Source organism: Rhipicephalus microplus, chromosome 7 (assembly GCF_043290135.1).
Source record: "Rhipicephalus microplus isolate Deutch F79 chromosome 7, USDA_Rmic, whole genome shotgun sequence".
NCBI classification, from domain to species: Eukaryota; Metazoa; Arthropoda; class Arachnida; order Ixodida; family Ixodidae; genus Rhipicephalus; species Rhipicephalus microplus.
The window spans coordinates 144,225,028-144,253,026 of NC_134706.1; the positions used below are offsets into that span (position 1 = coordinate 144,225,028).

At 41.9% G+C, this 27,999-nt stretch overlaps 2 protein-coding genes across 2 annotated transcripts in view; both read right to left on the bottom strand.

The window, feature by feature from the left end:
- The window catches only part of LOC142767897 (uncharacterized), a 59,920-nt gene extending 58,395 nt beyond the window's left edge, over nucleotides 1–1,525 (bottom strand). Inside the window, exon 1 of the mRNA XM_075870141.1 lies at nucleotides 1,334–1,525. Within this exon, the coding sequence (XP_075726256.1) occupies nucleotides 1,334–1,525 (192 nt within the window). The remainder of the gene's footprint in view (nucleotides 1–1,333) is intronic.
- Nucleotides 1–25,486, bottom strand: LOC142767095 (uncharacterized). Its single transcript, XM_075868319.1, has 10 exons — nucleotides 25,371–25,486; nucleotides 22,363–22,409; nucleotides 21,666–21,704; nucleotides 20,754–20,789; nucleotides 14,061–14,154; nucleotides 12,997–13,151; nucleotides 4,819–4,866; nucleotides 3,231–3,266; nucleotides 676–811; nucleotides 1–191 (listed from the first exon to the last, which is right to left on the bottom strand). Exons 1-7 carry the CDS (start codon nucleotides 25,432–25,434, stop codon nucleotides 4,837–4,839), a joined length of 465 nt encoding a protein of 154 aa, XP_075724434.1. The 5' UTR covers nucleotides 25,435–25,486; the 3' UTR covers nucleotides 1–191; nucleotides 676–811; nucleotides 3,231–3,266; nucleotides 4,819–4,836.
- Between the last annotated feature and the right edge of the window lie 2,513 nt (nucleotides 25,487–27,999).

Sequence of the window (27,999 nt, forward strand, 5' to 3'; positions counted from 1 at the left end):
AACAAGTCAATACAGTTTTATTTGTCATCTTTATATTCAATATATAACTTATAGAGCCCCGCATGTCCCATAGTATTTGATGATATATCTTTGTTAGACCATTCCAGCTAATATAAAGATTTCAGTTAACTTAGTACTGTTGTATGTATCCGTCGCTGTTCCTGCGAGCTCATCGAAATTATTTTATTGACCTGAAAAAGAGAAAAAAAAACTGCATATACTAAAGAACCAGCATTTCTGTTTCTGCGTTGCAGATGAACCAAAAAAGCTCAGTGTGAGGAGTATTCTGGAAACTTGTCATTATGTCATTAAATTTGGCATAATGTGATCAAAACAGGAAAAAGCGCTACCAAAAACAACCCAGGGAAAACGTTTGAAAGCGAAAAATTGCGTAGGCTGGCATGCGATAGGTTAATTTGTCTAAAATATTGAGGTAATGATGACAACCTCTGACAGTGCCGATATAGCACTGGTCTAATCTGAGTTATCAATATATAAATACAACTTGTGTTAACAGTGGTTCTATGAAAAAATCTTAATGCGTTAAAATAAAGTTATGCGTACCAAACAAGTGCTTTCACAAGCAACGGAGTACCTTCAGGACTATTTCTATCGCAGTAAGTGGGCTTCTGTGCTTCCGCTAGACAGCGCAACGTGATAATAGAGCACACTTACAGCCGGATGTCAGAAATGACAGAAAAAATGTCAGGAGGTTGAGGCCGGGAGCATTTTGAATCAGTCGAGCGATGAGGCAGGTAAGTCCAGAAGTAGATGTTCCAGGGTTGGCCGCAACAACGGAAGTTAAGAGGCACTGCAGTTTTAAAGATGTTAGGGTTGTATGAGACAATTGCCTAGCAGAAAGTGCACTTGCTATTGAAACACACAAAGTGAAACGGGCTTGATTCCTAACCACCATAAGTGCGAGGAACAGCTTGAGTGACGTTCTCTGATTTCTTTCTGTAGAGCGTAATGCGTTGCTGCACCAGAAAAAAACTGTCTTCCTAAAATACCTCAATACTTAGGGTGGCATATGAAGCGGCATTGTCCATAGGACTGCCATTATTGCCATTCTTCAATGTACACATTATTTTTTGCATTTTCTGTGAATCGGTAAATAAAATGCTGAACAACGAAAAAAGAAAACAAAACTTGTGGAGGCTGTCATCTACGTGTCTTCCGGTGATTTCAATGCGGAATACTTCTTTCTTTTTTTGTCAACATGGAAAACGAAGCTATTGAAGCTGGAGGTGAAACTTTAGTTGTCTGCGAAAAACACTCCATGCCGTTGCTTATAAGTAATCACTAACCAAGCATTAGCAGCGAAGCACCCGACCTTAACCTCGTCTTGCTGCTCAAGTGCCAAGAAGCTTCCGCCAGGCTTCAGACAGAGACAACCCGCACAGTCACCGCGCAGAGTTTGCACGGCGTCGAGTGAGCTGAGTGCGAGCGACGAAGTATCCGCGCTTCCACTGGAGATGCCACGGCTAAGTTTGCACTTCAGTTTCTTGTACTGGAGTTCAAGCATCTTTGCGTGCTCTGTGACAGGCTGTGGTACGACTCTATGTTGGCTACACCAAGTAAAGATTTAGTTTTAGTCAAGGAGGCTATGTTAAGCCCATATGATTGACCAGTTTTCCTTTTTCGTATTCTTTACTTCGTTAGCGTGAAGTTCTTACCTTTTTTTTCTTTTGTTACCCACTGCATAAAACTATGGAGCATAAAACTGCGCAGCATAAAACTGCGCAGCATGAAACTGCGCTGCATGAAACTACACTTGAGAACCCAGTTATATAAGCTCAACAGCACTGATTTTGGAGAAATCATGCGCTATTGCTTCCAGTCTCGGCCTTTTTTACACGTATAGTTTTACCCAATAGCAACATTAGGTGTACAAACAGGTTAGAGCGAGGCATCTTGTTTTCTTTTGTGTCATCGTTGTTACTATCTTTTACGGATAATTTGTGTCTTTTTTATTTATATTTGGCGAAATGTAGGAAGGTAAGCTACGTTAGAGCCGGCTATCTAAACATCGTGACAGTATTGTGCGACCCGTTTGGATGCTTCTGTAACAAGTGAATGTTTTATTTTTTTTTGCGACAGCAGTTTATGTCTGTGCGAGCGAACGCAAGTATATGAAGCTTGTAAAGATCGGACAACAAATTAGTGTGCAATTGCAGTGGTGTTGAACATTTGAGTCTGCAAATGCTTAAATTATTCATTTCTTAATTCTAAGACTGCGCGCATCGGAGTGCGCTGCGTGAGAACGACTCAAGTCTACGTTTGCTTTTATCTTCTTGTTTATTACTTCCTTTAAACGTCACCTTTGAGGATAAACATGAAAAGCATGCTGTATCTCGCGTGCCTTTTCGCTTTGCCGAGACTATCAAATCACAACTAGAGTGCACGACAGGGCGTATTTTCTGGGCACATGCGATAGCGCAGCCACAAGCGAAACATAGAAAAACGTACCTGTCAAGTGAATGCACTTTTCAGAGCACGTTAAAAAACACCACGTGGTCGAAATTTCCGGAGCCCTCCGCTACTGTGTCTCTCATAATCATATCGTAGTTTTGAGACGTTAAATCCCACACACCAACCAAGTGAACGCACTTCACTCGCCGGTAAGGCACTAGCAAAATACAAAATACAACTAAAATAAAGCTGCGCTCGCACCATCGTTAGCCTCCGTTAACATACTCAGTGAGACTATGCCGACAACTGCGCAAAGCACAATGCGACGCTGGCATCAGTAAAAGCCGGTAGAGGCTAGCTATGACGTAGTTTTCATGCTTTTTGTGTTAAGCGTGCTGACGCTCGCAGATCCGCTCTATCAAGAACATACCATGTATTTCGAAGTCACATTTTGCGTTCATACAACCAATACAGACGATTATCCACTGTCATCTTAATTAAGTTACAAGAAGTCTTGTAGGTCGACGGGGCGGAAGAAGCAAGAACAAGGTGAATTGCTTCAGGTTTTGGTACTGTGACCGGACAGGCTAAATACTACTGATTGAAAATAGACCATTTCACCCTTTTTATTGCTTAATTCCTCTACATTGAACCCGCCTGTTAAACAGAGGTCTTAAGAAAAGATAGTGTACGACATAACATGCAACAGAAATACTGCAGTCATAAAATCAGCGCAACCCGGCAACCTTTCCCTATAGGTACGCTTTTATTAGCAAACCAATTGTAAGCATATCGGTAGGACCACTGAGTACACTTACCGTTATGGTGTTGATCGTACTGAGCACCATTTGATCCTAGAAAAAATAAAAATTCATGAGCAAGAAAAGGCCTGTAACCCGTGGTCCTAGCTGATTGCAACACAGATCACGTGCAGCAAAATGCGGTCCACTCTGCAAAACAATCCGTCAGAAAACACTGGAAGGAGTTTGCGTTGGCAGCGTCCTATTATGCACGATTGTGCTGCTGAGTTTGCTGAGTCTTCCTATAGCTTCATTTACGTGACTATAGCAAGAGCGAATAGGCCGGGGCGCTTACACTATGCAAAAAAAATTCACCACGTCCGCATTAATATTGCCGCTGATACACGTTAAGAGGTCTCAATACTGCCGCTCGGAAAATGGGAAACGTTAAAATATTTGTTCTGAATTTCATATCAGACAGAAAGTCTTGTCTCACATTTCATCACAAGGCATTGAACAAAGAGTGCTTATTTCTTGAACTTCACCTTATTGATGACAAAACTGAAACGGTACGTACACATTGCTCTAGTAAACATTCCACAAATAAGCCTCATGTACCGTAAGGCTTTGTAATCCTATATCATCGTTTTTGTTGCATATAAATGTCCCTTGATTTAATATTTTCTCTCAAACTCTTTTAAATTCTGATAAATGCGTCATATTTTGTGTGAATAAATGAATAAACATCAATAAGACCATCCCACTCTAAGCAGTCATTTTGTAACGTTCTGTACTTGGCGGGGACAATGGCGGAAAATTATGAACGGGGATAAAACTGTGTTTTGTCGTTTTCAGGCTGCTGCTTTATGACTGTTTGAACGTACTTCACAGCAAAGAACCCATAAGACCAGTCAAATAATAGAAAAATATCACAGTCACTTTTACGCATGACGCATGCTCTTGCCTCAAAATGAAGAAGATACAAAAAAAACCTTTGATGTCTAGGTTAACAGCAGTGCATTGTACATTCTACGCCAAAATAGATATAACTGTGAAATTGAACATTATAAATGCATCCGATGCTGCAGTTTGCCTCTATCGCATGAAATTCTAATCATTAATAGGTCGTCAAGTTATGACAGTCAATGTCAAAAATCTGTGAGCTGTATCGGTCCTCATTATGATATAAATTTCTCACCCTCCTCTAAGTTTTCAAATATTAATCTTCTCTAACTGCAAAGACGTCCTGCATCGCGGTTTACAATTCCCGAAATACCTGCGAAATTATTGGAATTAACCACGCTGGCCTCCACGGAACTGTAGCTCATTTTGTACAGGACCATGAAGTCCTGTACAGACTTGATTTTGTACATTTTTTTTTTCCTAGCTGAAGTATTGCTATGCTTCATCCGGAAATATATGTGAATTGTCTTTAGAGGCTTTATTTACTGGTATTTCACTGTTTTAATAAATACGTAAAACATTCTTTTCGCTCATCTAACACCTTAAGTTTGGGGTTGGCATGGGCAAATAAATAAAAAAATGAAAAAAAAATAAAAAATAAACACATATTACTATTTCCACCCTGTCGAGACGAAAAAATACATGTTGAAGTCTGGTATTTCTCCCTGCTTCTTGTTATTTCTCAGCAAATGAAAATACTCACAGTTGCTTGTGATCCATTCTAGCAGACGTTGAGTGTCTGGTTTAAGCACTGCAACGGAAAACAGAGTTTGGCAGTGTCAGTCTGAAACGCGATAATGATCATAGAGCGGAATCCCGCTCCGACACTTCACATTCAGTATTTGTTTAACTGTCACAAAAAGTGGCCCCCGACAGGATTGTGTAGGTACAATGCACGCTTACGAGCAACACATTTTACAGGTTTAATATGAAATTCTGACACCCAACTTCCCTTTGTTCACTTAGCCTGAACTAAAACAAAATAAGAGCACCCTCATCTCACAAGCACTACCATAAGCAATATCTACGTAGGTCCTAATGATTCCATTCACCCATTCACTTACCTCATCTTCCTGATTTTACTGGCTCGTACTCATGATTATGCAACAGAACTTACCCGGTACACGGTTGACTTCTCAGCACTTGGTTAATGTTCGTTGTCACAAACGCTACCTACGCTCACAATCTGCTTCTCACGTTCAATTTTGATGTGAATATAATAGTCAAGTTTGCTAGCTGGCAAACTTAAGTTGAAGAAAGGCGAGCGATGGAAAATTGTGAAGAAGAGGGATGAATTTCATACGTAACCAATCATGAAGAATTCGCTGTTAGGAAAACAAATTTTTATCTGCCTTAGAACTTTGATGTTTTGATTTGTAGAAAAGCCTAATATTCTATACCAGGCACAGCAGTGCTTCCGAACATTTCTGCTTCTCGTGTGCCAAATCTTTTGTTATTGACAGCAACCATCTATTTCAACTATGTAGACCTTTTTGCAAAAGTTGGTTGCGACTATTACCCACAATTCTTGGTGATGTCTTGCTGGCATTTTCATATCCAAGCAGCATTCATCTCTACAAGCAGGACTGGTGCAGCAAGAACTCACGGATAAATTTCAAGTGTCGAAGAAATAGCTGTGAGAGTATTTTAGAGAACTTTTATGGACTCTTAGACATTATGACTTTGTGAATGTTGGAACATCCAGACTGAATGTTGTATGGAAGCGCACTAAGAAGGACTAAGAGCGTCAGTTTTTTATTACATATATTTGTGCTGTTTTCTGATTACACACTTCTTAATGACAAGAGAAACCATCTGTGGTTTTATTTTTGTGTGGCAGTGAACAGTGTGCATGCAACTAAGTCAATTTGCCAGGTTTTAAATGGGCCGATAGGCGTCGCATATAGCTTATCACTCGTTCATCTACACAGGTAGTTCTTAAAATTACTTGTTTTTACCTTGCATGTTCCAATATTTATAAATTATATATCTGTGACTTTTTTCTATTTATTCATACCATGTCTTCTGGGCAAGAATTTTGCTTATCAGAGTGACTTCCGTACTTTCTACTTAGCATTGATACTAATGACAGTTATATCAAGATTGTTCGCATTTTCGCACACAAAACATGGTGAAAAGTTCTTAAAAAATCTTAGCATTAGGCTGCAGACGAGTGTGGAACTGTTATATTGCTGTCAAAATTGCCGAGCCTCTAATTGCCAATTGTACGCTTTTTTTCATAAATCACACCTAGTAGCTGTGTATGGTGCTACGTTGAGTGTTCAAGCGGGCCATGGCAGTGAGGAACAAAAAAATAGGTAATATTCTATTCTATTTTATGCCCATATTTAAGCAGCAACATAGTCCTGGAGTAAGTGATAACCCACATCTTTATAAACACAGAAAAACAAAATATTGAAACAGTCATTTTAGGTGGGGTAAAAGAAACAAAGCTTGTGAAAATTTCATGCCCGCAAAAGTGAGGGTGGTAAATAAAAATTTGTAATCTAGTAGTTTGAAATATGGTTCTTAATAAGCAATATACTACACCTCTAATTAAAAAGTTTAAATAATGTGCCAGAATTCAGCATTGGAACCCGGGTCCCAAACCCTTTTTGTGCGCGGCATCTATCACCTGTGGCAACCAACAGCGAGATATCAAACGACGCGGGTGCCGAACAATGTAAATCAGTCTATACACTTGAATGTTTGAAAAAGTTTATCCAAGAAACGAGATCATTCACCCTTCTGAAGCTGCAAGATGCAGCATAGATTCATCTTCGGCATAGATTATCTGGTTGGTGAGACGTTCAATGGCAACTATTTTTTATTTGGCGGAATAAAACTAACAATCTTGGAAAATACAGAAGGAACTGATATGAAGAGGAGAGAGTTTAACGTCCTCCAAAGATTGCTCGAAGTTGCGCAGCAATGAAGAGAAAAATGGCACAAACGAAACGAGATGTATGCACTAAGGAACAAAGAAGGCGAAGTCACTATGAATATGAGTAGGATAGTATAAGTAGCGAATAAGTTTAACGGATATTTGTTGAGTAGCCTGTGCAAATAAGATGATAACGTAAGTAGAATAGCAGCCAAGAAGAAGTGAACAGTCCACCAGTAATTGCCAGCAACCTCAAAAAAGCATTGAAAGAAGCCCCTGGTAAGAATCAGATAAGGTAAAATCGGTTGAAAGACTGCGGAGAGAAAGGGTTAGAAACACCGGCCAGGTAGCATCCGCAGTGCCTCTTGGCAATGAGGGTACCTGAATTTTAGAATAACGGTGACACAGTCGTAATATATAATAAAGGGTACGCTAATGTACCAATGTACATTGCTAATGTACGTTGTCTACAAGCTTCTTATAAAGATAATAGCTAATATAATTAAGGAAGCATTACACTAAATGAAACTGAACACCAAGCAAGATTTTGTATAGACAACTAGACAATCGCCATGAAAGCACCGATCAAGTTACCGAAATTTGTGTGAAAGCTGACAAACCTTTTAATTTATTACCTTCATAGATTCTGAGAAGACGTTTGATTCAATTGAGATGGGAGCATGCGTGTAGGAAATGCAGAGTCATGGCATCGAGAAAACATAGTTAAGCATACCTGAAGACTCTTACGCGGCTCTAGTCTGCACAGTCTTTCGTAGGTACAAGGGTGGCTATGGAACCACCATGGTCCGTGTGGACGCTAGAAGGGACTGGAACCGTCTTCCCACCTCCATTGCTGCTGCTGCTACTAAGAACCTAGTACTCTTCAAGACCGCAGTTTGGGAACACCTAATGTTGCGCTGCGTACTACTGTTTTCCGTTTCTTTCTTTCTAGCTTTTCTTTCATTTTTATTTATTGGTATTTGTTTTATTTACTTCAATGCCGTTATTTTATCTCCCGTGTTCATACTTTGCCCAGCCCCTCTGTAATATTCTTCGGTCATAATAGCGTAGCAATAAATAATAGACAAATAAATCTACAAACTCACCATTACAGAAGGTGTGAGGCATGGAGACGCGATCTAACCAATGCTACTCACCACGGGGACAGGACGTTTTCGGAACCCAAGATGGGGAAGAGCTATATGAGTTAACGGAGAGTCTCTCCGTAATCTGTGATTCGGTGACAACATTGCTATAATGAGTAACTCAAGGCAGTGACGTAGCCAAAGGGTGGTCCTACAAACCCCTTCCCCCTCCCCTCCCCAATTTTTTTGTCTTCGCATAAAGAAAAAGTGAAGCCCCGTACCCCTCAACCCTTGAAAAATTTCTGGCAATCACCATGACTCGCGGGACGAATTCCAACTGACCTAGACGCAAAATAATATGCGCAATCACAAATTCAAAGCGGATGTCTCGAAATTACTATGCACAAAACTAAAGCGACGTGCAGTAGTCTCGGCAGACAACAGCGTTTCGCAATAAGTGGCAAGGCACTGCAATTTCTAAGTAAATACGTCTACTTTGAAAAGTAGTAACCGCAGAGCTGAATTATATGACTGAAATTACTCGAGTAATCAAGACAGCATGAAGCGCATTCGACAAGTATTCTCAAATCATGAATAGTAGTCTACCACTATCTCTGAAGAGGAAGGTGTATGAGAGCTGCATCTTCCATGTGGTTACCTAGGGAGAAGAAACCTGAGGACTTAAAGAGAGGGTTCAACCTAACGTGAAAAGCAATAGAAAAATTATATGTGTAACACTGATGGACCAGAAGCGAGCAGAGTCGGTCCGGAAACAAACTGTGTTATGAAGATGTTATTTGTAACCAATATGAAGAAATGGATATGAGCAGCGTATATAATGCGTAGGCAACTGAACCTCTGGTCATTAGTTATTACTCACTGAATAGAAAGCGAAGGCAAATGCGCGAGAGGAAGAGAGAAAGTAAGCCTGGTCGGTGAGATTAAGAACTTTGAGGGTTTAACGTAGAAGCAGCGAGCACAAGACCGGGTAATGGTGGAACATACGAGAGTATTCGCCCAGCAGTGCGTGTATTAGGACTTATGATGATGATGATGGTGAACATGAAAAAGATTATCGTATTTTGCACTGGACGCACGAAGTCCAACAGACAACGAGGCTTATGGACAGCTTCATACTCGTGATCGCAAGCTTGAAGGAGGAGTGGTGCCGGCTCGCCTTATTTGTTGCTTTTTCGTTTTCTCCTTCTAACTCCGGTTGTTCTTGGTCTCCTCTCTGCTTTCTTCTGTTTTGTCTCTGTTTCTTTTTCTTTAGTTCATTCTACCCTCCTTTACTTTATTTGTCCTAATTGTTTCTTCCCCTTCTTTCTATTTATATTCTTGGGCGTCTCTCTATTTCTTTGTTGCTCTCTTCGATCTTCTCTCTTTTTCTCTTTCCCTTTCTTTGTGGATTTTTTTCTTCCCATTTCTCTCTTGCTCACAATTTACATGTTAACCTTCACACTCTTCCTTCTTCTCACCCTCCCACCTTTCCTCCTCACCATCAATTTCTTTTTCTACCGCCCTGCTTTACGACACTGTACGAGGCTATGTTGCGTTTTTACTGCTTGCCTGGATCCGTTTTCGAATCGTGGGTAGGGGAGTTTGACTCCTGCCGCCTTGGGAGGAGTTTGTCTCACCAACATTTCTTTATCTCTCTATTTCTTTCTCCGAGCCCTTTGATATACGCTGAACAAAGCAGCGCACGTGTTCTGTAAGCCTGCGTGCTCCCGCCTCCGCTAACAAGATCCTGTCCTGCCATGCTACTCATTCTTTCCTTTTAACTTCTCTTATTGTACCTATACTCATTATTTTCTCTTTCCTGACCCTAAGGGCGCTGAGTCATTGTTCAGCGACGGGAGGAATAAAATGTTGCCCTTTTTATTATATTCCTTTTCACAACTACTCTTTCTCAAAGCGAAGTAGAAGATGAAGATGACGACTAAGAGGAGACAACATCATGAGCTGGTTCACCATTTTAATGGATTTGGCAGGCTCTGCGGCTGTGTCTTGAGCTACTTTAGCGTGTTGCAAATAGCGTGCTCTATTCTAAGCTCGAATCCTTCCACTTGATGCAAGATTTCGACAGCTTGCTGTGCTAACATTTTCAAAACTCTACGATGCGCCTCTCTCCCGTTCACAGACAGTTTTAATCAAATCTCCACTTTCTTTCTTTAAGCGCCCGTGGTGTCGTTATCAAAGATCCCAAGTCATTTTCGTTGAGTGCGTGTTATCAAATCTTCACGTTTGCCTCCAGAATTTCATCCCCAAAATCTGTGCTCGAGGCCAGTGGACTTAGCTTTCGATGAGATTTTTTTCAAAAAACGCCAATTCCCTTCCAAAGCATGTTCTGGAGGGCCTCCTTACAGACGATCTGTCATTTTCTCAATTACGTAGTAATTTGTACGGATGCAATGCAAACTCTTCAGAAGGCGGGAGTACCTATTTTTCTCATTATCCTAATTGGTCTTTCGCTCTCTCTATTGCCTGACATCACAACAATTTATCTCGCAGAATTCCTCGCTATTCAATTAACTCTTTGAAAACTAAGTTTTCAGGAATCAAAAGATATTATTTCAGATGCTTTGTCTGTTTGTACACATTTAACGGCCGCAAAGCAGTCTCCTCATCTCAGCATCTTTTGGTCTCTCGTACCGCGTAGCCTATCAGAAGTTCGGTTTCTTTGGGACCACCAGCATGCTGGAATTACACTAAATGAAACTGCTGACTCGTTTTCTTCACCATCATTAAACATCCTGGAGGTACTAGTAGCTCCGCAGTTTTCTTTTATTACTGCCGAACGATTCAAACGCCTGTTAATCTTAAAAATCAACAAAGGCTCACTCCTACAATCTTTAGAATTCTGGCACTTGCAATTCACATGGAACACTGAAAAATGTCTGTCCTGACAATGTGAGGTGACCCTCACAAGCGTTCGCTGTAGATTTCCTTGGTTAAATTATTATCTACACAAATTAGGATTGTCACCAACTAACCTATGGACAGTTTGCAATAAACTGGAAACATTAGACCACTTTCTTCTCACATGCTACCGCTTCGCTTCACTGCGCCGAATAATTCTGGAGAGACCGATTGGTATACTCGGATTGACAGTTAATACACCCACCCTTTTATCATTTGGAGCCAGTCAGTTGGTTGCGGGTCGCAGTGCTATTCTCTCAGCGCTACGTAAATACATTGTGGGAACCGGAAAAATACTCTGATAGTGGTACACTCAGATATATTTAATTATTGGTTCCTCTTTTTCATATTTCCTAATTTGTTTTATGTATTCTGGTTTATTGAATTTTTCGTCCTTTTCCCCTTTTTGAAGAACTTTATTGTTGTTATCTTTTTCTCTCTTTTTTAGCAAGCGTTGTAGAAAAATTTACATTACAAGGTACAGTGTGGCCAATCTCCTTGTGGGTATGAGCCAAGACCTTCTAGGCGACAAGACATGTTTTGGGTGAGGACAGACTTTTTACGTCAAGGCAGATTTTTGCTTATGAAAAAAAAAAGTACCAGGCTTGCATGGAAGTGTCAATAAAGCCATAGCGATAGATGCAGGCACAGCTTCTCCAGAGGCCGCTTAATGCCTCTTGCAAATGTTCCAAGCAGTTGTAAGGTACCCACTGCGCCATAAATCTTCAGGATTTGGGAAGGGTGAAGTACCAGCTATGTCGTTTTTTGTCATTCTATGGAAAAGCAAGGTACCTAGTACATATCTGTACGAAATTATGGGACCTAGTGCTAAAGCTGTTACTGATTACAATAAAGACGCCTTTGTAATGGGTGGGATGTTTTAAACCATCCATTCCTCACGCAGTTCACAATGTGGGATTACTGGCCCTTACTTGACGGTTCTGCCGTACCCCAATACGAATGTAAGGTGATTTGTTGGACTACAGAAAGCCTACCTTTCCCTGGAGTATTGTTTCAAGGCCCGGCCTGGTTTTGTGCTATAATACTCGACTGCCGCGAAGAAGGCCTCGGTAATTATTCCGGTCAATCTATCATTTTTTACGACTACGGTGGAAGTTGTTGCAGACGCCGGCGAGAACATTCAGGCTGGCAAGCCCGGCACCAATTCCGGCTGTCGTTGAGATCTCTTGAAGTATCTCATTGCTGTGGGGAAGGATACACAAGTCAGAGCTTTACCATAAAGGCAAAGCAATGCACACGATAGGAACAAATTGGAAGACTACGAGTAGAATGGAAAGCAGATCTAAACGTGCCTTACGTTTCTCACGCTCAAATGACTCACTAAACGTACTCACAAGTATAGATGCACGCGAATAAGCATCTCGGTTGCTACTTCGCTGTGTCTTAAAAGCACGCGCTTTTCGCAAATGGAGATTGCAATGATTGCAGCGATCTTTATGCGCCTGGTAACTACAACAGAACCGTTCCAGATAAAGCCCAAAAGCCCAAGGGCAGCCAAGATGTACGATCCCCCCCCCCCCGCGAGGTAAGGGCACGTGAGGGAGCGTCCCCCCCTCGTCTAAGTAGGATAAAGTACGCGTGGAAGATTAGCGCGCACGCCACCGTGCGACGTGGCAACTTGCGCTCATTGCGCCATCTTGCTGGTAATTCTGAAACCCGATAATTCCAACCGAGATGTCCGTTAGCAGCAGTAAGTGGTAATTATAAAAAGCTTGTTGTTGGAACAGCGACGTGCGTGCTCCTCAGTGGCTCAGTGGTTAACGCATCGAAGTCACGATTCCGAGCACCCGAGTTCGATTGTGCGCCGCAGTATTTTTCTTGAGTTTTTTCTTAGTTGCATTTTCAGAGATATATAGATACGTATATATATCCGGTGAGCGATGGTGACGCAAACGTCGACAGCAACGCCAGCGGCAAAATCCGGCTGAGAGTGTCCATATAATTGCTATAGGAGTAAAACATGAATGCATACCCTGGAGAGACCAAATGCATCAGGCAACGAGATGGAAATCGGAGATGAGCATGTCTGGTTACCAGTCAGTAGAGTGGCGCAGCCAGGAACCACGGTGGAGCCACCCAAAGCGCACAATGGCGTGAGGGCGCTTTGGAAACCACCCAGAAAGGTTCCTGTTAAAGTAAATTAGTCACAATATGAATCAATGCCTTTTGTAAGTTGAGCATTTTTTTTCAGGATATTTTCGCGTGGCTGTTGACCGGGTGGTGCTTTTTTTCAGTTGGTTATTGTCAGCCTTGCAAGATTATGCTACCAATGACAAGGGTAAGATAATGGCAGCGTTGACTTTTATGCACATAGTTAAGTTTTAGTACTGTCTTCCTTATACCACTTCAACGTTACCAGAAGCAAGGGCATCGACACAAGTGCTTCGTGGTCTCCGGTTGTAACACTGGCAGCACATGCGAACGGTCGTTCCCCCCTCCGCGGCAAGGACTGCTAGACTGAGCATGATGCACTCACTCATACGATATTATACGCACAAAGTTATTGAAGTAGCGGCGCAAATATAAACAATACTGATTATTTGATAATTGGCAGCATTTCACAACCAGAAAGTTTAGTTAAGAAACGGCACATTAAAGCAAATGTACATTTTTTTGCCGGCATCATATCAGCGTTGCAGCAAGCATCCGTGCAAGTGAATGATGCCTTGGTTCAAAATAGTATATATATCTATATATATATATATATATATATATATATATATATATATATATATATATATATATATATATATATGGTTTACTTTGCGGTATAGTTCTTGCTAAAAATTGGTGAAAGTCTTTTGAGTGATTACACGCGACATACTGCAAGCGGTTGGAGGAACAGCTGCGCCTGCACACGTGCAGAGCTTCAAAAAGGGTCGTGAGGCATGACCAGAATCTCCTAGCCGTCGACTCCTTTACCGAGTACTATATTTAGATAATTGAAGGAGGTACGTAGTTCCTGCGTGACAGCTGTAAAAACAAGTCAATGGCTTGTGCATGATTGCAAACACGTCATGTACTGGACAAACTTACCCAATCCAAGTGATCTCAGGACAATAGTAATGATGTCGGTGAAGGCCGTCACGCCACCTATGCCACTGGTTGAGGTCAAAGGCGTGGCTAGACACTGCATCAAGATAAAGAAACTCCTCAGAAACTACAAATCACGAGCACAGTATGTAGCTCAATTACTGAGAAGGTTTGGTTGGGGCCATTCCAAGACATTATTTTGTGAAACTCACGTGCTCTAATCTGCGACGCATTCAATATTATGTTAACACAGTTGTCCCAAACACGGCGTATAATAAAGTATCCAAGACTGCTGAATTTTTCAGGACTAGTTGTTCTGACCGGAAAAGTAATATTTCTCGGGCAACTAGTGTCAGTTCGTGCAAGTATTAGAAGGCCTAAATGAATTCTTTCATCAATTGCTTTACCTGCTTCTTTGGCTGTTTGCGTAGACATGGACAATTAAAAGTCACGTGCCGTGATGCATGTACTGTAAATTAATAAAATACGACCGCTACTTTCTTTTGTTCGTTTCAAGACCCAACGTGACTTTGCACTGTCTACGATATGAAATGCATTGTAGGCTTTTTGCCCCTGACGTTGTTTTGCAGTGCCTCCAACATTGGCAGACTTTTGACAAAGTGACGATTTCATGTTATGACGTCATCGTGTGATGAAACAAGATCATAGTGACTCTATGGTGACGTCACAGATTTTTGCAGCGTGTGATTTTATTAGAAAAGCATGAGGTGACGTGTTCACATGGTGTTCGTTTTTTCGCATCCGTCGTTCGCACACCATTCACAACGGTGGTCACTTTTCCCATTTCACGAAGCGTTTACAGCTCTCACTTTAATAACACTTTGTTTTTAGTACATAGTCGTCCTTGTTTAGCTGGTCAAACTTCTATTAGCTATCACCCACTCAATTTGAATACGTCGTTTTTAACCTGCACTGAGCACATACACTAAAAAGAATCACAGCATACCACGGAGTGAATGATGATAAGTTGGATGAAGCGCTGGAGAGTTTCATCGCTAAACCATGAGCCATCTGCGAATATCATCCACTACTAGATAATAGACGTGACAAACACTGTATATATCGAATATGTTTTTTCTCCAAGTATTGATCATTCAAAAAAAGGCTGTACGTTCGATGATACTAGTTCCAATCTTCTTACCGTATCTAAAGAGGGCGTAATGGCTTTACTGCTTGAATTGGATCATAAAAAATCACCTGGTCCGGATATGATTCCCAACGAATTTTTGAGGCGCTACTCTGATTGGGTTTCTAGTTTCTTAGTTAAAATTTTTAATTTATCTTTGTGTACTGCCGCTGTTCCGATTGATTGGTTATTAGCAAGAGTTGTGCCCATTTTCAAAGCTGGTGACCGCCTTAATGTTTGTAATTACCGTCCAATTTCTATCACATGCACGGCATGCAAAGTAATAGAACATATAATTTCAAAATATATATTTCAATATATAGAAAACAATAATCTGTTTTATAATAAGCAACACGGTTTTAGAAAAGGCCTTTCAACCGTCACTCAGCTTTTTGAATCTGTTCATGCTTTCGCTACAGCGATAAACTCAAAAGAACAAGTCGATGTCATAGCAATTGATTTCTCTAAGGCCTTTGATAGAGTATGTCATCAGAAACTTATTCCAAAAATGGTAATACTTGGTATTGATCCCGCAATTGTAAGATGGGTTGAAGCGTACTTGCGCAATAGGTTGCAGTTTGTTGAAATAAGTGGCGCACGTTCTTCTCTTTTACGCGTATCCTCAGGTGTGCCACAAGGCTCCGTGTTGGGACCTCTACTCTTTTTAATTTATGTGAATGATATTGCAACGGTTGTGCCTCCTTTTGTTGATGTAAGGTTATATGCAGATGATTGTCTCTTGTTTTGTCATGTGAAAAGTGTTTCTGATCAAATGCTCCTCAATGATGCTCTTCGATGTATTGACAACTGGTGTGAAAAATGGGACATGAAAATTAATTTTGAGAAAACTGTTTGCATGACAATTTCAAATAAAAAACCCCCCTTAACTATAAATACACAATAAACAATAGAGAAATTAAGAGTTCTAATGAGCTTAAATACTTAGGTGTTACTATATCCAGCAGTTTAAAGTGGGACAAGCATATTGACAATATTACAGGACTGGCGAAGCGAAAGCTGGGTTTTTTGAGAAGGAAACTCCGTAATGCACCGCCCTCTGTTAAATTGTTGGCGTATAAGACTATTGTTAGACCAACGCTGGAGTACGCAGCTATCATCTGGGATCCGCATACTAAAACTGAAATTAACAAACTTGAACGAGTAAAAAGATTGGCCGCGAGGTTTATTTATTCAAATTACATGAGAACACAGTCTGTATCACTTTTGCTTGCTAGGGCTGACCTTCAATCGTTAGCTACACGTAGAAAAATAGCTCGCTTAAAAATTATTTATGACCTGTATCATAAAAACTACAAGCTGGATCCCAGTGTATACCTGCACCCCCCAGGACGAGTATCGGCTCGTACCAATCACTCATTTTCTGTCCAAGCTTATGTACCGCGGGTGGATGTATTTAAGTTTTCGTTTCTGGTGCGATCTATTGTTGACTGGAATGCGCTTCCTCCCGAGGTACTTACAGGATGTAGATCCTCACAGGATTTTCAACGACGGCTGGACTTGTTTTTTGCCTAACATTGTTTGTGTATTGTTAACCTGTTCACCTCCCACCCCTGCTACAGCCCGCAAGGGCTAGCAGTATTGTAAATAAATAAATAAAATATAAATATCTATACAAGAAATTTTATCATTCTTAAGTGGTAGCTATACGTCGCTTCCGTTCCCCCTTCATTATGACGGCTTTATGGTCGGTGAAGTAGTGGAACGGTAATGGGGCGTTGTGGGACGTTTGCAAGGAAGAATTATAGGCAGTTGGCAACGGGGAAACTCAAGGCGGTCACGCATATACCAAGGACGGACGCAGTGGGACAACCTATGGTTCTTTAATGCGCACCTGGACACAAGTAGAAGATCATCTTGCATTTTATATTGGCTACTTATCAACAGTATTTATTGTTTAACGGTTGGTGAAGTGGCGGATTGGTGATGGGGCGCAGTGAGATGCTTGCAATGACGAAGTAGTAGGCAGTTGGCAAAGGGGGAACTCTAGGCAGTCAACATACATACATATATTGGATGGACAGATGCACGCCCTTAGGAGCTTCGTCTGCATAAAAACACGACTCATCCCTTTGTTAAGAAATCGGTATAACACGAGTGGAGTGACTTGTTGGGCGAATTTGTTCATTTTAACGGTAGACTTGGCGCCTGTCCTTCTCTCGTCTTTTGTATTAGCGCCAAGTCTACCGCAGGCACAACGCGATAGTGCAACGTGCCTTATAAGAGTGAGTTGATCGTTCATCATGCGTTGCTTCAACCCAAGGGTGAATAAATGAATCCTACAGAAACAAACGTTAATGTGACATAAAGCAATGCAAGCAGTTTCAGACTGAGAGCGTGCGTCTCAAGCATGAAGTCCACATAAAATGAGCACACAGGAGGAGCATGCAATAACAAGTGTCACAGTTCCACTTCCTACTTCACTGCGTGTGAGCAGCACACTTCTTTCGTAAACGCGGTCGGGGTAGAGATTAGAGTGACCTTTTTGCTCTTTTTAAGCACTGTAACTTTAAGGCAAACTTGCAGTAGAATCACTAGATGTAAAAAGCGCCCGAATTATGAGATAAAAGCGTGCGCACCAGCCACCACGGTCTGCGAAGGTGCGCGCACATAGCAATGCGTAGGGCAAGAAACTTTGAAAGGGCCACTCAACTTTGAGCTCACAAGCACAATGCGTACATGGGGCGAACGCAATCACGTCTGCCGAAATTGGCCACGCTATACGCACCGCAGAAATGGGCCAGATTTCAAGATGAACGCTGCTCCTCCTTCCTTTCGCGGGCACGCGCTCAGAGAATGAGGGCATGACGTACACGTAAGAGCTGGCTTACGTATACGGCAGTGCTGTTACGTTTGCCGTCTACGTAAGACGTCTGTTCTGGGACGATGTGAAGAGTAGCACAAGACCTGGCGCAAATTATGTAACAATACGTGTGTAGTTTGTGTAGTTTGTTGCTTGAATAGATTAATATACCTTGAGATAAATAATGAGATGCAATAGGAGAATGTTCGCGCGTGTTCTATATTACAACGAGCTGCGGGGCTAATGTGCATGCGTTTCGCATGCGTTCCTGTTGCCGTGCTTAGGGGGCCAAGCAGCCGCCAAGTCCTGGAAAAAGAATAATTATCCTGCGCGTTCAAGCACTCAATATTTATTTATCTATTTATTTATTTATTTATTTATTTATTTATTTATTTATTTATTTATTTATTTATTTATATACCTTAAAGGCCTCTAGGGCATTGCATAAGGAGGGTATCATACAGTAATCAGTGACAACAGCAATTTTAACAAGAAAAGAAGACAAGAAAACATGCGCAGGATACGCAGTCTGTTACCCAAGATAAGCAATATATAACACAGCAAGGTTTTCACAAGCGAGCACACTGAAAAAGCTGCATGACACGTTATACAGCAATGCCTAAGATTGTCCAACAGATTCAAGGAACGCAAATAATGCAGACTGGCCCCGCCGCGGTGGTCTGGTGGCTAAGGTACTCGGCTGCTGACCCGCAGGGCGCGGGTTCAAATCCCGGCTGCGGCGGCTGCATTTCCGATGGAGGCGGAAATGTTGTAGGCCCGTGTGCTCAGATTTGGGTGCACGTTAAAGAACCCCAGGTGGTCTAAATTTCCGGAGCCCTCCACTACGGCGTCTCTCATAATCATATAGTGGTTTTGGGAGGTTAAACCCCACATATCAATCAATAATGCAGACTGAAAAGATGATTGCTGTGTATGCGTTACAATGCTGGCAGGCAGAGCGTTCCACTCGGTTATCGCTAAAACAAGGGGTGAGTATTGGTGTTTTTTTATGCGAGAAAATATAGGTTCAATTTTATGGTCATGGTCAACGCGTGCGGAAATGCACAAAGCAGGGTGAATGAACGTATCGTGGAACGACGAATCACTGTGGTATAATTTGTGGAAGAAAGATAAGCGGAAATATTTCCTGTGCATGGCAAGAGGGAGGAGATTTAGATTTTTCCTAATGAATGACCCACTTTCATAGCGGGAATAACATGCCAAAATGAATCGCGCGGCTTTGTTTTGGACACATTTGAGCGTATCAGTAAGGGTTGCTGTGTTGGGATGTCATACTATGGAAGCATATTCTAGGGTTGGCCGGATGCTCGTGTACTCCACCACGTGTACTTTATGCTCGTGTACTCTACCACGTCTAAGTTAGCGCTTCCAAAACATCGCGCAGAAACAGGCAGTATACCACAAAATAACGCTGGTCAACGAAAGAACGCGGCTCACGGGCTCGGGGGTTGAACTTGTTTGGGCACGTCATGTGCACGTTACCTCTTGCTGGGATGCCGGAAAAGGTAGGGAAGAGATTAGGCTTGCGAAGCTTACGCGTGGGGAGCGGCAAGGGTTTCGAGCTCGCGTTTTTTCATTCTCATTTCTCGCCGCTCAAAAAAATTGTTTGCCCGGCTCATATTTAACCGACTGAAAAAAAAATTTTGTTGCCTGATTCTCCTCATCAGACACGTAACAACTTCCACGGCCTAACTAAAATTTGTTATGAGGCAAGGTTAGTGGCGCTTTTCGCGACATCACGATACTGATCACAGATATATCTCAAGTTGGTGAGTTATAAGGACCACCAATGCTACACCATGTACCCAAACTGCAAGCAGTTAGCAAGCTGGACAACGTACGCTCTGTGTCGTCGTGCTTCCGCAGTGTTAAATTTTGTAGAGTCAACGTCCGCCGGCGGAACTTTTTCTTAACCTTTTTTTTGCAATCTGTTAGTATCCATCCTAAAACATTATATTGTGATGGAATCACGTCAACGGAACCGTCGTGGACCCCAGCCTAAAGCGCTTTCAAGTTAAAAAAAAAGGTTTCATTTGATTCTGCTTTTATGCATGTGAGAGTCGCATGTGTAAAGCTCCCTTTCGATAGTCGTGCAGAAATCCCTTTTGAGACGTCGTGCTTCCCACGACTCTCATAAAGAGAGTGAATGCGACCCTTAAAATGGAGTGTTACACATGGTATTCTCACGTGTATGAAAGAAGAGTTTGAGTTTTTACACTGTGTCATACCTAATGGAACTCGCCGCGATAACAAAACGCATTGCGTTAAAGCAGCAAGCTTTCCATGCATTGTCGACTCATGGTACGAGGACTAAAGATGTGCTCACAACAGGACGCCTGCTGCCTGTGGCTGTGAGGGTTCCTTCGGCTTACCGCAGCACTGAGCTATAGAAAAGATGGTACGGTAACCCACAACCTATGATAAACGCATATACTTCGCGAAAAGATGTCATTACTGAACGTTTTTTTTTCTGTAGACATAGAAGTGCTAAAACTGTTACAGCGTGAAGCATGTCATCGCATTCCTATTCCTTTTTAAGATTCACACGGGGATTCTCGTACTGTTGAAATAGGAGGTTAAAAAAAACTTCAGATTCAGCTATACCTCGTACAAAGTCTTGTTAGTAAGGCTATGAAGAGCACTTCATTTGGAGATCTGCATCAATGAAGAAAAATAGTTTAGTCCACAGTATTAGGTCTTTTCTTACCGTTAGCAGCTTAGTCAGGGCTGTCACTAGTCCACTCTGGGGCGTGAAAAGAAAAAAAACAAGAGCACTATCATCAGCGTCGAACATTCTATGACTTTCAAACGTGTAGTACTTTGCGCCTACAATCAAACGTTTGTTGTGCACTGACGAGTAACTTTTGTGCATTCTATATGTGACATAGACAAATATGGTTCTTTATTGAGCTATAAAAATAGAAGCTTACATAGAGAAAAAATTAAGGAAGACTACCTTAGTTGACCTGCCATGACTAAGAATAAAACCTATGCGATTTACTGCAGAACTTAATAATTACTTGAAATGGGCACAACAGATCACGACATAGCTGAAGTTGTCTTGCTCTGGGATGATTATAAAGAAAAGTTTACTTAAAGAAAACCTCCCCTCAATAAGTTCTGTGAGCATGTTACAAACCTTGATTATTTGTTTCCTACAGCCAAAGCCTGATGTCTAAGTGAGAAAGAAGCATTGATTGGTATTTCAAAGTTATTTAAAAGTAGTGAACCAGTGAACGCTCCTTGACTATAAGTGGTGAAAAATTTGCATGAATATAAGTCGTGCCTACATACGCATTAGCCTGCTTTCGTTGAAAGCTAAGCTTATTGTCCTAAAATTGGTGCATTTCCGAAATAATTTCCCAGTGTAAAAAAATCCTCCAAATGTTTTATTTTTCAATGCTGCACGATATCTAAGAGCAAATATAGCCAGCCCGATGTACACGCTTCACATGTACATACAATAATTAGGAGCACTTATGGCATTCTGTAATTACTGCAACACCTATTAATTTGCTGGAAATGAGATCTGTTCAGGCAAAAACATATCATGAATGCCAAGAGCTGTTGAGAACCAGAGAAATGAAGTATTTTTGATAGGTTTCAACATGAAGCTTACCGCAGACGTCGAGCAAAAGTTCAGCGATGTTCCAAAGCACTGAAATTACAAAGAAGTATTCACTAGAAGCAAATTTAGGACGTGTTATTAGGTAGTTGGGCTCATGCTAGTCGATACAAGGACGGAACAGGAAAAATAAAGTAATTCATTTGACTGCACAAAGCTTTAGCGGTCTACAAATGGTCACCCGCATCTTTTTTCTGGGAAGAAGGGTGATCGATGAATATAATATCTGATATCTTATAGATCTAAAAACCCTTGCATCAATATGAGGAACGTGCCGGTGAAGACTCCACAAATTTAGGCCCGTATACTCCCAAACCAACCTTGGCATGTCCTTACGTTTTGCTCACGTTTCTTTACTCTCTACGTGCGTTTTAAGAGCACAGAAGTGGTAACAGGATAACATATAACAAAAACATTAGTTCATGCGTGCTAGGCTACTTTGTTCAGCAAGCATAATAACGGCTTAAAACTGATGAGGAAAACTCGAGATAAGGTTGAGGTTGGTTTGTGGATACGGACCTTAAACTGTCTGAGGCTTTTTGACACGCGTTGACATTGCACAGTACACGTGCATCAAGCATATCGCTTCCATGGAAATGTGACCACTGCGACCGGAATTGAACTTCGCAATTGATTGATAGTGTCCTTCGCAATTGATGGTTAAGTGCATACAAAATGGATTGCGGCATACCTGTCCAAGGTTCAGAATTCCTGGCAAAGTTGCATTGAGGCAGTTGCCTAGAAAATCGAAAATAAAGGGTGATGAAGGGGCGTTTAAATGTGGTTGCATACAGTGAAATGTACAGAGCATAGTTAAATGTCTGACAATGAACTACTGTCAGTTTATGTTTTTTTATTTGTGTTCATGACAACTAGACAATTTTTCGCCGATACAATAACTGTGCAAGAGCATCGATCGATAGAATAGCGCGGGAATTTCTGTACCATTGACTGGATTGTCGTTGCTGATGTGCTTGTACATCTCACGACTACAATTTCTAGCAAGTTTAGTGATCCCAAACATAAAGAAAAAAAATGACATTCCCGGAATAGGTGTCCTCATGTTTAAAGCTTCTTCAACCAGGGAATCTCTGTGCCTTCGGCCGCATTTCAATGTAAGCCTTTTCTTATGGATCTGATTCAAGGATCACGAAAGGCGCTTACTGCATCTATAGGGTTCAGATAACTATAGAAAATCTCTCTAACCGCCGAATCTACATTTGGTATGAATATGATGCTAAAGCTTTCTTCAGCGTGAAAACATTCACTGCCCGTAGATAACGGATTAAAGCCATACAGGTTATTATATCAAGTTCTTCTGCAATCACTTACCTTCTATTCATTGACACATATTTTTCATTGACTTGATTTGCAATAGTTTTTAAGGCCGTTGCATTGCTGGAGAGTTTTTTTAACAGAAAAAGAGTACTTGGCTCCTACCTCAATTTTTCGTTTTGAAAGCAACGATTGCCACGTAATGGTGATTTAGTTGTTGTTTTTTGTCTTCAAACGTATATTTATTTGTTGTCTTGTGCGAAGAACAGGGGAAAAATAAGTGTTTAGTAAACAGGAATTCAAGACAGAGCAGCGGTCTAGGCGCTATTTGGTAAAGACGCTTCATTTAGTGTGGCGCTTATGTATATAAATATTGTTACTCGAATATTGAACTCGAAGCAATGGCGTCTTCAATTTGTAGCTGGTTGAGTGTTTTCGTTCCGAGTCGTCAACGCAGCGCCACCTCCAGGAGCTGCACTCGTCAGTTTCACGGGGAATGGTCATAATAAGCCGGTGACAGAGAGCGGCTTCGTTGAGGGGAGCGTGATGACTGACCCTGGGGTGACGGCGAGTGGCTTGACCAATTTTTTTGGGTGACAACATCAGCGTAGGAGGGTTCGGAGCGTGGAGATGAACGGCGAGGTGAAGGGTCCTGAAGATGGACATCCGGAAAAGCGGGTTGCGAATAGTGTCCACGGTTCTGACGGCGGTCGACATTAAAAAAGCTCGGCCGGAAGTAACACCTGTTGCGGAAATGGCGGAAGATGTGCCCAACTCGAGCGCAAGAAAAGCAGATGGTTCCATCATCGTGCGTGCGCTACTCAGATGGATTTTGGTAGCGTGGTGGAAACCGAGGAGTCGAAGCTGCCGCAGCGACAAGTGGAGCAGAGTGGTGGTCAGCATTGTGGACAGGAGGGCTCATGGGCTGTGGCATGAGCCTGGTGGGCTGGGGAACCTGTACGTCCAGGTTAGCAAACTCCTGACGTACGACGGTTTCAATAAGCGAGACTGTTGCCCAGTTGTCTTGCGCAAGAGGCTGATAGGAAGCCGGTGCCATCGCCTCCAGCTCCTGGCGAACAATCCTTGTGATATTGGCAGGAGGTGCAAGTGAACGGGGCGCTGCAAAATCCTCGCAAGACGAAGTCGCAGCGGTGTTTGGTAGTCTAGTAATGTGGTGGGTTATTCGCCTGCTTTTAGCTTGTTCAAATCGTCGGAATTCAGATATGATGAAGTCAAAAGTGGTAGAGTTCTTACACATTAGTTTGTTGAAAGCATCGTCAGCAATGCCTTTCAAAACAATGCTGATCTTGTCCGCCTCGGACATGTGTTTGTCAGTCTTCCGGCACAGTACCTGTACGTCTTGGATGTACGTGACGTACTATTCCGTCGATGATTGAACGGGCGACGCGAGTTCCAGCCTGGCTGCCGTCTGACGAGCCACTGACCGACCGAACAAGTCGTGAATCTTTTGCTTGCACGTGTCCTAGCAGGTTAATTCTTCTTCATGCGTCTCATACCAGGCGCGTGCCGTACCCCGTAGGTGTAATAGAATATTTGCCAGCATAAGCGTCTCGTCCTACCTGTAGTGCTTGCTGACGCGCTCGAATAATGCGAGCCATTCTTCGACGTTCGTGCTGTCCGTCGCGGTAAACGTGGCATGGTTAAGAAGATGGGGAATTACAGGTGATGGAGCCGGCGCGGAGGGCGAGGCCTGAGTGCCGGTGTCAGGCATCGCGGCTCGACAAAGCTGCTGTCCACTGCGGAGTTCCAGAGCCGGGTTGTGTGAAGACCCCGCACTTGCCACCAAAAGATGTTACCGGGAAGATTTATTCACCGAACGTGGGTCTTGCTAACGGCTTAAAGAGCGCACAGTCATGCAAGCCGACGGGGGAAGCTCGAGAGTCCATCCCACAACAACCACGTTGTCATCTTCCTCTTTTGGGTGCCATTTCAGCTGTGCTGGGGTGACACTTTCATACACGTATCAATATCATAAAAATTTTTTTACACAAAGCTTATAGTGATCCTTCTCGGCAATACTATTTACTGTAATAAGCACACTACTGTAGTGAACATTATTATACTTCGGCGTACCAACTTCTCGAAACTTTTCGCCTATGTTGAAGTGTCTATTCTTGGCGTACACTCTTGGAGAATTCACCAGAACTTATAAACGCCCTGAGTACAGGTGAACTTTTTCTGAATGTCAGTATTGGCTGTTTTAATGTACGTATCCTTAGCCTTGAGCCTGAAATATTGCTTCCTTACGAAGCCGATTGTGTTTCAACGCTGCCCTCGCTCAACATTTGGCTAATTAATTTGTTACAATTGAACCATGTTCTCAGTCAGCAAAATTAATAAGTAACAAAAATGGTACCGGCTCAAAAAACTGTAAAAACATGCTGCGACAAAAAAATTCCTCACCAGTAGGTAGAGCACCGAGAGTCGCTGGAAGCAGGAGTGCCAAAACGAAAAGTACAGGTGCCATATCTTAGGGTCTATTGGGTTCTATTTCTACTATAATGTGCACTGAGCGAGGCTACCAAGATCTTGTGGCTACCCGGCGTCGTGCGACTGTATAAATAGGCAAACTCAACCAACCTGTTTTAGTGCTACGAGATGCTATGAAAATTATGCATAAAAAAATGGCAGTTCCGTTTGAGTGCAAATTTAGCCCATGTATTGTTGCAGACATCAAGATAAAAACGTTCATAGACATATTTAACTTTTCGTAGAACAATATGACACGTGGTATAATGTGGTAATAGCTTTAGTGTCATGCTTGGTACGCACCTACAAGTACATCTGTCTTCCTCTTTTTTCATGATTTGGTTTATTTTATTTGTCAACCTAAATAAAATCCGGATGCGCGCACCGTACTGACGCTTCCTGGGAGGAAAAACGGAGAATTATATTTTAGTGATGCGTCTATGCTTGTCCTACAAGTAATGTAGCCTGGTGATAGGAAAATATTTTATTTCAAAAACACAATATGCGAACATGTTTTCTCCATGCTTCATGCACCATCCAAAACAAGTAAAACGAACTGGCAGTGGCAGGAAGATCGTCACAACATCAATCATTGCAGAACGTTCTCGTGTTGCTGCAGATGAAGCTCGAGCTAAGTAAATATGGTTTATGGGCGCATATTTAGTAGTAAAACAGTGAAAAGCGAGTATACGGCAAATGGGGCCATGATTAAAGCACTCCGAGGGCATGTCGATCGCCTTGTTAGACATGCACAGGTGTGTGACTTTATTTAGTAGTTACCTGTTTTTGTCCCCTTAGACTGTGAAACAAGACAAAATATTGTCGATACACGACTTCAATTATTAAACGAGGAACTGAACATGAATAGCTAAGCATTTCGTATAGAGGTACATGAAGCGACAACCTTGAGCGTTTTGGGGCTATTGGTTTCTGCACAATACATGCTTCCTCAAAAGATGTGTGAGAGGTGTCATTTCCTACTTTGAAGGACAAGTGTGCAAAAGGCTGCTGTACGTCAACTTATGGGGCTGAAACTAAATAACTACTTCATTTTAGGGGTTGCACTATTCCGATACCACAATATGCTGAAGCCCACTGTAGTGTAGGCCTCAAAAATTTTTAACCAGCTGCAGTTTTTTATCGTGACCCTCAGTCATCGTTGTACGTCTGCCTTTATTTTTTACGCGAGCAAACTATACAGGTGCTCTGAAAAAAAAACTGTGGCAACAACAGAAAGAATTGCATTCGATTAGGTGCAGCGTCGGTTAAGCTTGTTCAAAGTTTTGCGAAATAGTGAATGTGTGAAATATGGTGGTAGCTGAGTTCCAGAAGAAGAATGTATTCCTAAACTTTTCATTCAGATTATATAACTGCGAATAACAAACAGCTTTTCTTAAAGTCGTTTCTGCTCGATCACCGAGGTATAATGTACCCCAGTTTTATCAAGAGTAGAACATGCAAACCGATTTGTCTTCCAGAAAACCAGCTACATTGACGTAAGCTAGTGACTTGCATACACTAACAGACACTAGAATTGAACACTAACAGACACATTGAAGCGTCACGTATGCCTGCATGTTAAACATCTGCCAAAACTCGTGTGACCACATGGTAGCGCGAACTTTGATGAAGCAAGTTCATAGACTTAAGGACAGCAATTACCCTGATGCCTTGATCACTGCCTTGGCTGAGAGACTCTTTAAAACCATCGAGAACATGTAAAAAACGAACATACGGTTAAAAGAGAAGTCAAAAGAGAGGCCTATGGTTATGTCCTACGTCCACAGCACTTCGCATGGACTGAAAAAATTGCAAGAAGGCATGGCATTCCCATGACCTTCACAGCACCTCACAATAGAATTTCACTTTGTCACCTAGTAAATGGCAAAAAGCAGAAGAACAACCATACATGTTCTGTTAACCATGTCAACAAGTTTGTACCACGTGAAAGGAAATGTTTTATATGGCACTCCTTTGTCATGCCGAAATTGGTACGTTGGGCAAACCGGTAGGTGTCTTAATTCACGTTTACGTTAGCATGATTACAACTGCAAGCACATTTCACCCCGGTAACTTATCTACGTATTGCATGAAGTGGCCAAAATTTGTGGCCGAATTTCGAAAACACCATTATTTTATCATGATCAAAAGACACAAAATAAATTGAAATAATTGAACATTTCATGATGCGCAGGCTCAGTGAAGACAGGTGCGTTAATGCACCATCTAGTCATTTGTCCAACGATGAATATGCTTTTTACGTGGAGATTTTAGATAGTTGACAAGGCCAGATTTGATGTCGCGCAGATGGTTACATTCTGGTGGTGGGCAGTGTGTCAATTCACGCTCTTTTTTCTTTTCTTTTCCTTTCACCCTATATATGTTTGTGATGTTTCCATCGAATAAACAGTTGTTAGTTCGCACTCGTGTGTGTCCTACCCGTGCTGCGGTGTGTCTTTTAGTGTTGAATTCTAGCGCATCATGAGTGTGAATCATGTTCAGTCATTCCAAAAAAATAACAACATTGCATTTTTGACGTCACATTTTTATCACACATATCTGA